Consider the following 14120-nt stretch of genomic DNA (forward strand, 5'->3'; position numbering starts at 1 on the left):
CTTTCCAAGTAGTGGAAATTCAGATCCAGAATTCCAGCTGAAAATGCATATTATTCATTCTTCTTCTTAAGCTAGGCGCCCCAATGCCAATGCCCTGACCATCGTCTTTAGCTGTGGCTACCACTTGAAGGCTTCTAGCCACTCCCGCTAGTATTAATTCAAACAGAGCAAAATGCGTGAATAGAAAGATAGAATCATGGATAAAGCTAGAGAGACTGACTGAGCGGGTAATGTTTCAGGGGGATTTTGGAGAGCAGATGTTTATGGTAAGAGTAAAACAGATTTTTTTTTGAATGCATGGAAATTCGATCTCCATGAGTTGGTCTTGTTTCTGAAAACTTGGCCGCTAACACTCTGTTTCTTCAGTGCCCTTCTCCTTGCAAACCCAATTGTCAGTCGCACTAATAAGTGGATGTACGACATTACTCAGTTCTTGATTTTTTGTTTTTTCTCTTGTGAATTTTGTTTCATGATTTGAGTGTGTGTGAGAGAGAGTTTGTGCGAATTTCTGGTGAATGGGATGAGATTTCCATTGGAGAAGAAGAAGTCCGTATAAATTAAAGAATTTAATTTAAAATGACAGATATACCCATCACCGGTTATACAGAATATGTAAAATGTGGTGTCGCCGCCACAAAAGTCCTACATTGGAAACTTCAAAATAGTCGAAGGACTAAATTGGCTAAAAAAAATCATAAAGGACGAAATTGGTTTTAGTATAAAAGTTTAGGGACGAAAATGGCTAAATTCCCTTTAATTTTTTCATGTTTCTTAATACTACATTCTGTAGTAAATATAACACAATTTCAAATCGATTCACATCTAATTTCATCCTCTAACCCTCAACATTACTATTTAAAAGTTAAGCAACTATAGTGATTTAAATCCCAAATTTTGGGGGTCCAAAAATGCAAACTTAATATAGTTGATTAACTAAAATTTGATTTTGAAAGTTAAGAATGATTAAATTTTCTTTAATTGTCCTAAATCTGCTCAAATTTAGAAACTTTAGGGACTACATTTATTTTAGTCAAAATATTATGCTCAATTTAATATGCAGGCCAAATATTGAGAACTAAAATTGCATTTCTCCGTTAAAAGTATTTTTGAATTTTATCTCGTTTTGAAGAAAATGAACTAATGAATTTCACAAAACAAAAAAAGACATAGTTCATAGCTTGATACATGTATCATTTTGGTTCCTTTAGTCCTTACTCCATAGCGTTACTAGGGCTAGAATTAAGTTCTAAATGAACCAATAAAATGGATTTCATTTGGATTTCTAAATGACCCATTAAAATCTCACAATTGGAATTTGGACCACGAAATCAAAATCTTCGTGCCATCCCTGGACCCTGCACGTAAATCTGTTATCCCCGCGCAAAACAACACAAATTCCACTGTCACTGCTAAGCTACGCCTCTCATCTTCTTCCTCCACCCTCCACCCTGCACTTTTCCCAAATTCTCACATTTCATTCAAACAGTCCCTCCCCTACACCCCCGGCGCAATGGAGCTTCACCTCGTCGACCCAGCTACCCTGCGCCTCTTCTCCTCCATTCATCATCCCAGAACCCCAAAATTCTCCACCATTAAATCATCAAAGAAAGACTCAATAACCACCTCAAAGGGCCTTCAGAAGAGTTCCCAGAAGGAACTCTCAAGAATTCTCAGGAGTGAGGCTGCTACGAAAAACATAGTGAAGAAAGCAAATTCTAATAAATATAATAATCTCCATCCAAAAGCTGTTTTGGATGCCTTGGATGATGCCATTAAAGGGAATGATTGGGAATCTGCTCTTAAGGTTTGTGGGTTTTCTTTCCCCTGCTTGGTAAAATTTCTGTCTTTGAATGATATGATTTTTTATTTTGATTTTTGGTGTGAGGTCATGGTGGTTGTTGCTAGAGTAATTATAATAATACTAAAAAATAACAGTAGTAGTAGTTGGAGGAGACAGAATTAAATAAGGTGAAATGGAGTATGTTGCTTCATCTGCAGAATTTAAGGACAAGAGCTGAAAAAAGGTGAATTTGTCTGAGTAAAATGTTTTGCTTTGGGATGCTTGTGTGAAAAATCCATTTTCTAAATAAAGTTTCCGTCTTTAAATGATATGATGTTCAATTTTGATTTGGGTGTAAGATCATGTTGGTTGTGGTGGGTACCATAGTAATAGTGACAGAAGTAGGAGTGACAGGGAAAGAATTAAACGAGGTGAAAAGGAGTATATTGGGTTCATGTGCAAAATTTAAGAGCAACAGCAGGAAAAAATGTGAAGATGTCTGGGTAGAATGTTTTGTGGTTGAATACTTAAATGAACAGAGCCAGTTTCTGATGAACTTTTCCCCATTTCATGATATGGTTGTTGAAGTTTGTCCTGTGTTGTATTTTTTCAAAGCTATGGTTTCTAGATTATGTTAGTTGCCAGTTTAATCGTCATTACAATTTCACCAGTACTCATGCCAGATGATTGCTTAGTGAACTACATAAGGTGTATGGAAGTTTAATGCGCTGATGGGGGTGGTAGTGAGATACATTCATTAATGGCTCTACGCCATTCAATCTGCACTCATAGGGAGAGAGGGATTTGTGCAGTTGGAACCGAGTAGAAGTGAGACTGGGGTGTAGAAAAGTAAAAGGAAATCTAGCTCCAAAAGTGGTAGGATTGATAATGAAAATCACAAAAGCTTGAAGGATACAGAATTAATAAGCTGTATGAACCCGCAGAGCTGATACAAGTTTTAGGTAATAACTGATATGAAAAAGTTCTGGCTGCAACACATAGATAGACTACTTATTCTCCAAATACATTATTGCCAAAAATTGAGAAGAGCACACTTACCCTCAATAATGCACCTGTCTGGCACATATTCACCAGCTACACAACACAGTTTCTAAAACTACTGGAACAGTTGCAACAAAGCATAACTAGCGAAGCATAACTACAACTTACTTAACAGCAATATCAAGGTGTAACAGGCTCCTGCATCAGATCGTGTTTTCAAAGGAATTTTATTTTCTCAGCTGTTCGTACTCAGATCTTAGTTTTAAGCAATTTAATAGGTGGCTCCACCCTAATATTCATAAAGTATGTAAAGTTCAAAGAAGACAAATTAATGTCCTTAACTCGTGTGGCTGTTTTTGTTGAATCTCTTTGGTGTTTCAGGAAATTTACGGAAACAAAGGTTTAGTTTTGGAGGCTTTTCATGTTGTGCTTTCCCACTTTTAACTATGCACAAATGCCTTAGGTTGATCTTTTTTTTTTTTTTTTTTTTCTGTCGGATACGATAGACCTACACTATTTTATAGTAGGGGGAGGGGGGACCTGAAGAGGCCCAGGGGTAACCCAGATTGAACCACCACCCGACCATACGGGTGCACTACGCACCCGTATGGATTTTTGTTCAGCAAGCCCACGCATATTGTGGCAATTGGTGGGAGGCAAGGTTTGAACCCTTGACCTCCCACCCCACCAAGCCTTAATGCTTTGGTGGTGGCCACCAGCCCAAAGTCTGGTGGTTCTTAAGTTGATCATTCTAACAGTTTTTTGGATGACTTTGTCTGAATTTCCTACTCGTAGATTTTCAGCCTACTACGTAAGCAACGCTGGTACATACCAAAAGGCCAGACATATACAAAATTATTGGTAATGCTTGGCAAGTGTAAGCAGCCAAATCATGCTGGCTTGCTTTTTGAGATAATGGAGTCCGATGGGCTTCAACCGACAATTGATGTTTACACTGCACTTGTGGGTGTCTACGGCTTTAGTGGCCTCCTTGACAAGGCGTTTCATACTGTTGATGAAATGAAGTCAGTTTCTGATTGCAAGCCTGATGTGTATACTTACTCAATCCTTATCAAATGTTGTGCTAAACTTCGTCGATTTGATATGATTGGGAAAATTTTAGCTGAGATGTCATATTTAGGAATTGAATGTAACACTACAATGTACAATACTGTAATAGATGGATATGGTAAGGCTGGGCTTTTTGATCAGATGGAACACGCATTGTCAGAAATGATTGAAAGTGGCACATGCCTTCCGGACATATATACTTTCAACTCAGTTATTGGGGCTTTTGGCAACTTTGGACAGATTGATAAAGTAGAGAGTTGGTTTGATCAATTTCAGCTAATGGGAATAAAGCCGGATATTATGACGTTTAATATACTTGTCAGATCATATGGTAAAGCAAGCATGTATGAGAAAATGGGTTCTGTTCTGGACTTTATGAAGAAAAGGTTTTATTCTCCTACAATTGTTACTTTTAACATTGTCATTGAGACATATGGAAAGGCTGGAAATGTTGAGAAAATGGAAGAATATTTCCTGAAAATGAAGCATCAAGGAATGAAACCTAATTCAATAACTTACTGCTCCCTGGTTAGCGCTTACAGTAAATCTGGGCTTTTGGACAAAGTTGATTCAATTATCAGGCAAGTAGACAATACTGATGTGATATTAGACACCCCATTTTTCAACTGTGTCATCAGTGCCTATGGCCGGACTGGGAATATAGAGAAAATGGTTGAACTGTTTTCAGCAATGGAGGACCAACAATGCAAACCAGACAGCATAACCTTTGCTTCTATGATCCAAGCTTATCAAGAACAAGGAATGATTGAAGCTGCTCAAGAATTGGAGCATAAGATGTTAATGTGCAGTGGTAGTTCAGGTACTGATATCATTGCCTTCCAATTTTTGCAATACCAGATTTTTCTTCTGGCATGAAAGTTGAAGTTTGTTGCAGAATCTTTATCTGGTTTCTTATTCTTTCGACTATTATTTCTATCTGGTCTGAGTTAGTTTGTCTGCTGTTTTCTTATCATAATCGCATTTTCTTACTTATGTTAGTATATAAAATTGAAAATGTACAAAAATCTTTCATAATTTTACAAATTGAATTGGCTTTTCCCCAGAAGTAAAGCTGATTGGAAGCTGGCATCACTAAGTGGTTCAAGAGTTGATATTGATATAAAGTATTCTGTCTGAGCTAGGAAAGGAAGAATTTGGTGGCAGTCTCTCATTTTGTGAGCGCCTTTCCCTTTCCATTCTCTATATATGCTTATGTCCCTGTCCTATGAGGTTCTATGCATTGTGCCCAAAGTCCAGATAAAAGGAAAATTTTTCCCTTTTCTTTTTAATCCAACCATGCTTTACTGTATATTAATTCCATATCCACCTCTAAATAATTGCTTTGCAAATTGGAAAAAGAGTTTTACATATGATTGTTATATGATGCTGATGACTAATTCCCAGCTAGCTGCACAAAGAGTGAGTTACTGAATGCCTTCAGATGCTAACTAATAAATAAAGATAGTACTTTTGGAGATTGCAATCATAATTCCTCTGTTTCTCTCTTTCTCCGCCTTTGTGCTTTCTTTATTTTGGAACTTCATTGATTCAAAGAAATATGCAAATGATTTGAGAACTATGGTCAGAAGATGAGGGGATTTACATGAATCAGTCAATGGCTTGGTAAGCTGTTGTTTTTGGTCAACATTATCTTGTTTATCTCTGGTTCAGGGATTACGGTAAGTAGATAGTATACTTCGAGAACAATCAGAAGAGTGCTAGGTTCTGTAGGTGTGAAGGTCAGAGGATCAAAGCGGTAAAATTTTGTGCTTGTTGCAATTATTTTGGTTTTGGGATTTGGGTTATAAAATATAAACATTCAACCAGCTTTCTTGGCCCGCTCGCACAACAATTTACATAATGGGAAGATTTTTCGCAGATTTGATATGTGTAAGGGGTATTAGATTTCAATTTTTCTAAAAAGCATGGTTCAATCAGTTGATAGATTATCTTTTTATAACAGGACTGCACATTTTTCTAGTGAAAATATCTCTTAGGTTGATAGTCTACTCTTGACGCCACTACTATGTAGTTATAGTGCTTTTTACAGATTGATTTGGGACTCAATCCCCTGGTAGAAGCAATGCCCTAAACATATCAGATTGGCCGATTAGTTGGTTGAAGACCATTAAGTGGTGTGCAATGAGGATCTTGGCTGAATTGGTGACTGACTTATTAAGATTCCTGTCCAACTTAAGGGTATCTTACAACTGTGGCTTGTAGTCTTTTCATTGCATATCTGATTTTCTGTTATAAAGGATTGTTGTCATACATCTACAGCAAATTCAGTTATTCTGTGCATTAAAAGTTGTGCCTTTAACTCCTAGGATGTCTTAAGAAAATAACATCATTACCACTAAGAATTGTATTGTTGTTTGAGGGGCTTGAAATGAATATAAAAGGCTGCAAATATAGTCCCTTTCTTAGTGGAACAGATAGCTGATCAAAGATTAGACCTCAAGTCCTCTTTTTCATTCCCAAAGACAAAAACAAAAATAATTTTGTTGCACGACGCTCTTTTAAGTTCAATGTATTGGAACATTTGCTCTTTTCTTAGGGATATATGCCTAGATCCACATCAAAAGAGGGAAAAAGGGCAAAAACAAGGAAGTTCAAAATTTTGTATGTTGGTCTCCTCAAGTGACAGTCTATGTCAGTTAAAAAAACCAAAAAAAAAAAAAAAAAAAAGCTGACAAGAAAAATTTAGGCATGGAAAGGCAAGCAACATAAGCATTGGCAGGTTGTGTATCATTCATTTAGACTCTGCGTAATGGAATTAATGAATTGATATATTCATGATCTGGAAAAAGTTCCATTTTTGTTGCAATTGTTGCAGTCCATATAAATCTCATTTGAATGCTAATAAAATCATGTCCAAAAAAGGAAAAAATGTGCTAAGATGTATATGTTCATTGTTCAGAACTACCAAATTTTACTGAACATGTGAAGACCAGCATGTATTACACAATTCCGAATGACGAGCATAAACTCTTCTCCAAGCAAAGGTTTTCCCTTTCTGAACTCAGAAAGAAATCTGCTGTATCAGTCAGTTACACCCATCACTTCTGCATCACCTCTTAAAAATTGATAAGATAAAAAATAGATCTCGTTGTCCTCAGCCGCTTGCTCTTCAATATGGAAAGGGAAGTATCTAGACTGTTTTGTCACTGATAATGTATCTGTAGATAGATAAGAATTCAAGCAATATTTCTTGTTTTTTAACTTTATCTTGTCTGTCTCTTCATGAGGTAAGCCTGAATGCACCCTATTAAAGTAATACCTGATATGATTTCAAACTGAGTGAAACAAAAATGAAGCATATGACAGGATCGGAATTTAACTAGGACCTGTTCATTGATTCAACTTTCAGCAGTTTTCTGCACTTCAGTTTCTTGGTACACATCATGATATCCTCTTACTTTTGTTCTTTGTGCTCTTCATCTTTGCAGAAGTGGGAGAATGACATGATTCTATGGCCTGCATTTGCTGCCATTATGAAAACATACTTCTGGTGAAGGATGGCAAGCTGCTCTGCATTCAGAGTGTAAGATGGTGTACAACATGGCTGCTTAAGGTCTTTCATACCACTCCTACTTTCTGAGAATTTGATCCTTATATTTTGTATTGGACTTCATCATTAATTACTGCAAATTTTTGTTTCCATGTGCTGGAAGAGTCCTCGGTAGATTGAAAATGATGGCTTCCCCATAATACAGTATCAAACTGCCTGATTCTTTTTATCACATTCAATGCATTGGTTCTGCACTTTCTTCGCATTTTATTTTCTCATTTTTAGAATGACTGGAGATAATAGCAAAGTTTTCAAGCTTGGAAAACTGATACAACTGATTTTCCAGTAAACAATCCAGGCCTGTCAAGTTTTCGTGTCTGGGATAGTTTAGGTATCTGAATAGGGATGCATGTTTGCACAAATTTGAATAGATAAATAATAGGCTAATAAACTTTTTAAGTGACTTGACCAGAGATATGGAAAAACATCACTAGGTCGCCTAATAGCTGATATAATCAAAATTTATATTTTGCCTCTCTCTCTCTCTCTAATAATTCCTGCTTCTGCTCGAATGATTTTGTATTCTTAGGATCATTTTTACAAATTGACATGTATTGCTCATCTATCTTTTGTTGTGCTTAAACAGGATAAAATCACAAATAACAATGGAAAAGCCAAACCAGGTTAAGACTCCAGTGTACACAAATTAAACCAGATATATTCCATTCTACACAGAGGATTTGGATGAATTGGGTCTCATGAACAAGCAGTATGAAGCAGCTTCAACAGAATTCAAAAATCAATTAGCTAGTTGTGGGGTTGAAGTCCTGAACAGAAATAATAGCTTGCTTGTGTAAAGGACCACTTGCAGTGTGAAATTCGGCTGTGCCATTTTGTCAGATGTTCGGTTAAGCCTCCAGTATGCACAAATTAAACCAGACATATTCCATTCTGGACACGGGATTTGTAGAATTGGATCTCACAAACACGAAGTATGATGCAGCTTCGACAGAACTCAAAAATCAGTTATCTTCTTACGGGGTTGAAGTCCCGAACAGAAAAAACTGGTTTCTGTAAAGGACCAGTTGCAGTGCGAAACCGGCTGTGCCATTTTGTCGGATGTTCCACACTGGTGGTGAGTACTAAATTGCAGAGTATTATTTACTCAGTGTGTGAGTTCTCATTCTCTCTTTCCTTTGTTTTATCTGTGAATAACTGTCCACGTTCACTTGGTGGTATGGTGAAACTAAACCATGAGTTGTATCACTCAGAGTTAGTTTTGGAGAACTGAGTAGAATAAAACAAGTTTTAGTTAAGTTCGGATAGTGTCTTACTTGCAACACGTTGATAAGATATTTTACTTTTCTTTCCTTTGAGCATAATGAATGGTTGAGAAATGGTTTATTATATTCAACTCTACTACAGAATTTCTGTGAAAGTTTATACGTGAGCATGCCTGTGAAAAGACTCCCTTGGACTCGAATACTTTAACTATCACCCCAGATTTTGCAGGATTAAAAGTCAAGATCCTGAGATTGATTTTTCCATATGGACAAGCAAAATGTGCCATGAATATGCCAACTACATATAATTTTCCAGCTTTCTGGGCAAAACAGAACAGCCCTCGATCTACATTTCAATCATGACAATGTAGATCATCAAGGCATTTATATGACTAAGACAGAGAAATTTGCCCACAGTTCTACTACAGTTGGTTTTGATCATCTGCATCCTGAAATATTTTGGACCCTCCCTTGCGCAAAGTAATAATCGCAACTTCACAGATTAGGGCATCATAGAAGTAGCAACTCAGTTATGTTCAGCAATTTTTTCTTCATTAAGAGTTCTATTTTGTCATAACGAGACTTTTCAAGTTATCGAAAATTAAGCAACTCGCGAAACATGAACTCGATCACATAAAATTGATATATTTACTCTATATATTCATGTAGGTAAAGATGACTTCTCCCCCAGAAGGCACGAGATTGCAATTCTGAAGGACGTTGACTGTTTTTACCATGTTTAGCTAGCGATGTTATAATTCCAAGTCTAAAAGGCCATGCATCTTTTTTCTTCTTCTCTTCGTGCCACCTTGAGGGCGACCTCCTACAAAATTTGCAGCCCCTTCAAACCGTAGAGGGGCTGGAGCTTCGAACTAGAGATACCATATATGCCTTTTGACAGGCCTGATTCTTTTCTTATAAAAACATAAATTATTTAGTAAAGATGCTACCAAAGGTGAAACAAGCTTAGAGTTAATACGGTACTTGAGAGAGAATTAAACAAAGCAAATGCTACTAAAACTAGTAATACAGTACTTGTGAGAGAGAATTAATGCCACCTGATACATGCTTAGAGTTTTATCTTCACGACCCGAGATTCTTCTACAGATCCTATCCACAAACTTCCATTCTGTTCATTCACATCGCTACTAAGCTGCCATGTCTCCCCATTTCCAGCCTCTAATACCTTCAATATGTCACCATTTTGACTCAGTTTAACTATCATTCCAAGCGGATTGTATATCCCATCTCGTGAGTTAGCCGCCACCCAAAATTCACCTTGTTGGTTTCTTTTGATATTGTCTGGCCTTCCTGGAAGCTCTGCGAAAACATCAACCGTGCCAACCCTGGATGGCTCAAGCCAATACCTCAGCACCCTACTATTTGTGGTTTCAGTAACGAGTAAGAAATCTCCATTTTTGCTCAATGCTACTCCATTTGGAAACATGAGATGGTCCATAAGAACCGTCACTTGATTAGTTCTCAGGTCATATTTCAACAGCCTGCCTGAGTTGTCACCACTTAATATCACGTAAGCATATGCACTGAAATTTCAAAGCATCATAATTAGCATTGGATGTCGAATACTTGTAGACGCAAAAAACTAAAGAACATCAATTATTTCCTCGGTCACACACAAGAAGACACAGATAAATCAAGATTCAGGCATGCATTTCATATGGTATAATGAGTATAAAATGTCAGTTTAATATACATATACCCATCTTCAGTGAAGAAATTTTTAGCCATTTGCCTTGTACTTTAGTGAGGCTGGGTAAATATAACCTTTTGTGTTACTAAGAAAAAGTGAGATAGGATATAAATTTACCTTCTTGGCAATCTTGTGCTGGTGTCAGTAAAATATACTATACCACTGTTTTGGTCGACAACTACATCATTGGTGAATCTGAAAGGAACTCCTCCAGCTTCCTTAGCCAGTGGTCTCGCTAATCCACCCTCAGGACCTACGACTAGGAGACCCATATAGGCATCGGCAATGTAAAGATCACCAGTCCTATGATTGAAACTTAGCCCCAATGGTCGCCCACATCTTGCCTCTGTAAGAACATGATCAAACGGACCTTGACAACCAAATCTGTTTATGAAAACATTGTAGCTTTAGAATTTTAGCAAATAATAGCAGTATATAAGAAAAAAGTCCCAAACTTGCCTAATATTTGTTAAAGAGATTTGTAGAATGATGGAACCAATTCACTATCATGCCATTTTTTTATCTCCAAAATAATAAATATCCACGATATTAGTATGTCAAATCTCACCAATATACTACAAGACGCTTCACTATGAAATATTTCTTTTTAAAAATTTTTTCCATCAAGGAAGGGGTGGGACTTGAGCAACGGGGAGAGACGGGGATTTGATCCTTTCTATTTGAAAAACTGCATAAAACCACTGACTTGTTTCTCTGGCTACCAACATGGAAAAATCTACTAATATCCAATGCATAAGCGCGTATTCAGCAACGAAACAGAAAGACTTAGATTGTCATGAAGGGTTTCAGTTTTTGCTTACGTGAAAGTGTTACATAGATAGCTCGAAGCACAAATAAACACAGTTGCATAGATTCTAAATAGAAATATTCGTAGTTGGAAGCATGAATAGTAACCTGTATGGAGTTGTTGTAGCAAAATCGACCCAGCGATTCACGTTTGCTTGCCACTTTATTATTCGACCATCAGAAACACCTGTGTATGGGCCACCACCATTCCGATCAAAGGCAAGACTCTCTGGTCCGGTTGCACCAAAGATTGGAAAAGTTTCAGACCTCTTAATCTGACAACCGACAATTCCAACGTTATAGATTAATGTAGCTAAGAGAAATAGGGTAGAGAGAGATGAATCATGCTGCTTAGGAGCCATAAGGTCTGGAGAATAATGTGAAAAAGCAGCAGAACTAAAGTTTCCTCAGTCTTCTAAAGTAGGTTTTTTTGTTGAAGTATAGCAGCCGGGGCTCTTTTTATAATGCATGGAAACAATCTCTGAATCCGATTCGAGAAAGGGAAGTCTGGAAACGTTTTTTCTTTTGCCTTCTGAGTTAGACCGGCAGTTGCCCTTGCCTGATACATTCATATTCCGAAAAGGAATCAGTTTTTCTTAGTAGTTTAGTCAAGGATAATTAAGGTTTGAAAAAATAAAAAACCAAAAGGGATTAGGGGTAATAAAGGTAGCATTTTTGTATGCTTAAGTTGGTTTTCCCCTAAATTGTTTTCCCCTAGATATCAAGGCACACTCGATGCATGTGAAACTAGTCAAAATATTTTTAATTGAAAGGATCATGAAAATAGTGCAAGTGAATATAACTATTTTATGTAATATGTAATAAAAAGTGTGTCATGCAGAAATGTGTATAATTGGAAGTAAAAAAAAAAGTGTTCATAGGGAAGATCGTGAGAATTGGAGGGAGATAGTTTTGATTGAGTAGGATTTGTGTGTGAGTTGATCATAGAAATAAGGGGTAGTGGATAATAGAAATAAGGGTAAATTTGAAAACAAATAAAGTTAAAACCAAGTTAACTACTTACACAGACTTTATTATTGTAAAGATATGGCAGAAAACAATATATTTAGAATAAATTAGCTAAAAGAGTTGTTTTATCATTTTTGTTAATTAAACTGGTCAATAATTCAATATTAATCCAAACAACTAAAGAGGGGAAATTTAGCTTCATGAATTGGGGAGGGTCCAATCTAAAATTAAACCAAATCTAAGTGGAGAAAATAAAAGTTATCTTTTTTGGACACCAATTAAAACCAAACTCATTAATTTAAGGACTTGATAGACAGTTTTTAAAAAGTGATGCACCATATAGGACTATTGGAAAAAGTTGAGGGACTATTAGAGTTGTTTGTCCCCAAGTATTAGGAGTAAATAAGGTATTTTTGAAGTACGGTCGCAAGCAGTTAATTTTTTTTATTGGTTAATTTTTCCAGTCAAGTTATTCCAACGTGTTTGAAATTATCTTTGTTTTTCTTTTTTTTTTTTTAAGAAAGAACAATTTTGTTTGTCAAGAAACTAAACAACCACCAAATCAAACAAGAATGATTAACTAAATACTGAAGCATTTCATTTTATTTTATTATTATTATTACTACTAAATAATGTTAATATTTTGTCGAAAATACAATTTCATTCATCAAGCAAGCAACCAAGGCATCCAAATTTGCTTCTCAACGACAAATGTGCCTGTTGAACAAATTAATAAATTGAGCCACCCTATCATTACTATGTCAATTTTATCCCAACAAATATAAAATGAGTTAAATGCATTAAACCCTCCTAAACTTTACCTTTAGTTGTACTTTGCCCCCTGAACTCATTAAATAAGCACTTTGCCCCCTATTTGATATTTAAAAATAAAAGTGTCCTTACTATTTTCTTTTTTTTTGTTTATTCATTCTCTTATTTTTCTTTTCCACTACTTTCTTTTATTTTTCATTTTTTCTTTTTTTACTAACTTCTTTTTTTGCCCTTCTCTCATGTCACTATTTTGTGTCACTTTCCTATTAGTATTACTAGTTGTATGCTTATTACAATATTGTAATCATTTTGCACTTATAATTTCATTCTTGTTTTATTTATTTACACTATTAGAAAATTTAAGACAAATTGTATAACATAAAAATTGATATATGCTTATCATAATAAAAAATGTATATTTCTTTTATAAAAAAAGTATATATTACTAGCAATTTGAATATTTAAAATGATATTAGCAAAAAGAACTTTAAATTAGTTAATATTTAAAAGTATATCCCAAAAATCAAGTAATTATTAATTTTATTTACTTTTTTTATGTATATTTGATTAATTGCTACTATTTTTATTAAGTATTAATTTATTTTAAACTTTAGGCATATTGATTTAAGTAATGTATGAAATAATTTATATGTATAAATAGACTTTATGGTCATTATTTTTTCAATAACAAAAGTAAATAAGCTAAAAATAAATAAAGCATAAGTTTAGGAAGATTAATATATATATATATATATATATATATATATATATATAGCAAAGAGAAAAAAAGTAGTTGATCACATGAGAGAAGGGAGAAAAATAAAAGAATATAAACAAAATTGACAAGTAGAAAAAAGACCAAAATAAGAGAGAAAAAAATAAAATACTCCCTCGATTCCATTGATATTATCATACTTTCCTTTTTAAATTGTTTCAAAATATTTGTTGCTTATCTTAATTGGCTAATATATTTCTATTCAATTTATCCATTTACCCCTCAAATACTCCTTAAAAGTCCAGTGTACTATAAGTCTTTTCACGGGCCCACTGCTATTACCAAGAAACCAAACTAGTGACTTTTGTAGCACATGGTAGCCACTTAAACTAAAGCAACTTAAGGGCTTGCTTGGATTGCAATTTCCACCGGAAAATGCTATTTTCTCCAGGATGGGCCCCACATTTTTACAATGGAAAATACCCTACGTTTTTCACAGC

The 14120-nt window shown here is 35.4% G+C and overlaps 2 protein-coding genes across 6 annotated transcripts; one reads left to right on the forward strand and one right to left on the reverse strand.

The window, feature by feature from the left end:
* Positions 1-1285: 1285 nt before the first annotated feature.
* LOC113727107 (pentatricopeptide repeat-containing protein At3g53170-like) lies at positions 1286-8802 on the forward strand. Of its 5 annotated transcripts, none has more exons than XM_027251105.2 (5): positions 1301-1804; positions 3578-4673; positions 4918-5028; positions 5886-6052; positions 7303-7398. In XM_027251105.2, the coding sequence occupies exons 1-3, from the start codon at positions 1511-1513 to the stop codon at positions 4947-4949; spliced, it is 1422 nt and encodes a 473-aa protein (XP_027106906.1). In that variant the 5' UTR covers positions 1301-1510; the 3' UTR covers positions 4950-5028; positions 5886-6052; positions 7303-7398. The 5 variants fall into 5 exon arrangements, with proteins under 5 accessions (XP_071931731.1, XP_027106906.1, XP_071931730.1 ...); XM_072075629.1 differs by having other exon boundaries at positions 5892-6052; XM_027251107.2 differs by having other exon boundaries at positions 1334-1804; positions 5904-6052.
* A 908-nt stretch (positions 8803-9710) lies between these two features.
* Positions 9711-11580, reverse strand: LOC113724197 (protein STRICTOSIDINE SYNTHASE-LIKE 10-like). Its single transcript, XM_027247122.2, has 3 exons — positions 11274-11580; positions 10476-10742; positions 9711-10191 (listed from the first exon to the last, which is right to left on the reverse strand). Exons 1-3 carry the CDS (start codon positions 11525-11527, stop codon positions 9717-9719), a joined length of 996 nt encoding a protein of 331 aa, XP_027102923.1. The 5' UTR covers positions 11528-11580; the 3' UTR covers positions 9711-9716.
* Between the last annotated feature and the right edge of the window lie 2540 nt (positions 11581-14120).

This window comes from Coffea arabica, chromosome 2c (genome assembly GCF_036785885.1).
Source record: "Coffea arabica cultivar ET-39 chromosome 2c, Coffea Arabica ET-39 HiFi, whole genome shotgun sequence".
Taxonomy (NCBI): Eukaryota; Viridiplantae; Streptophyta; class Magnoliopsida; order Gentianales; family Rubiaceae; genus Coffea; species Coffea arabica.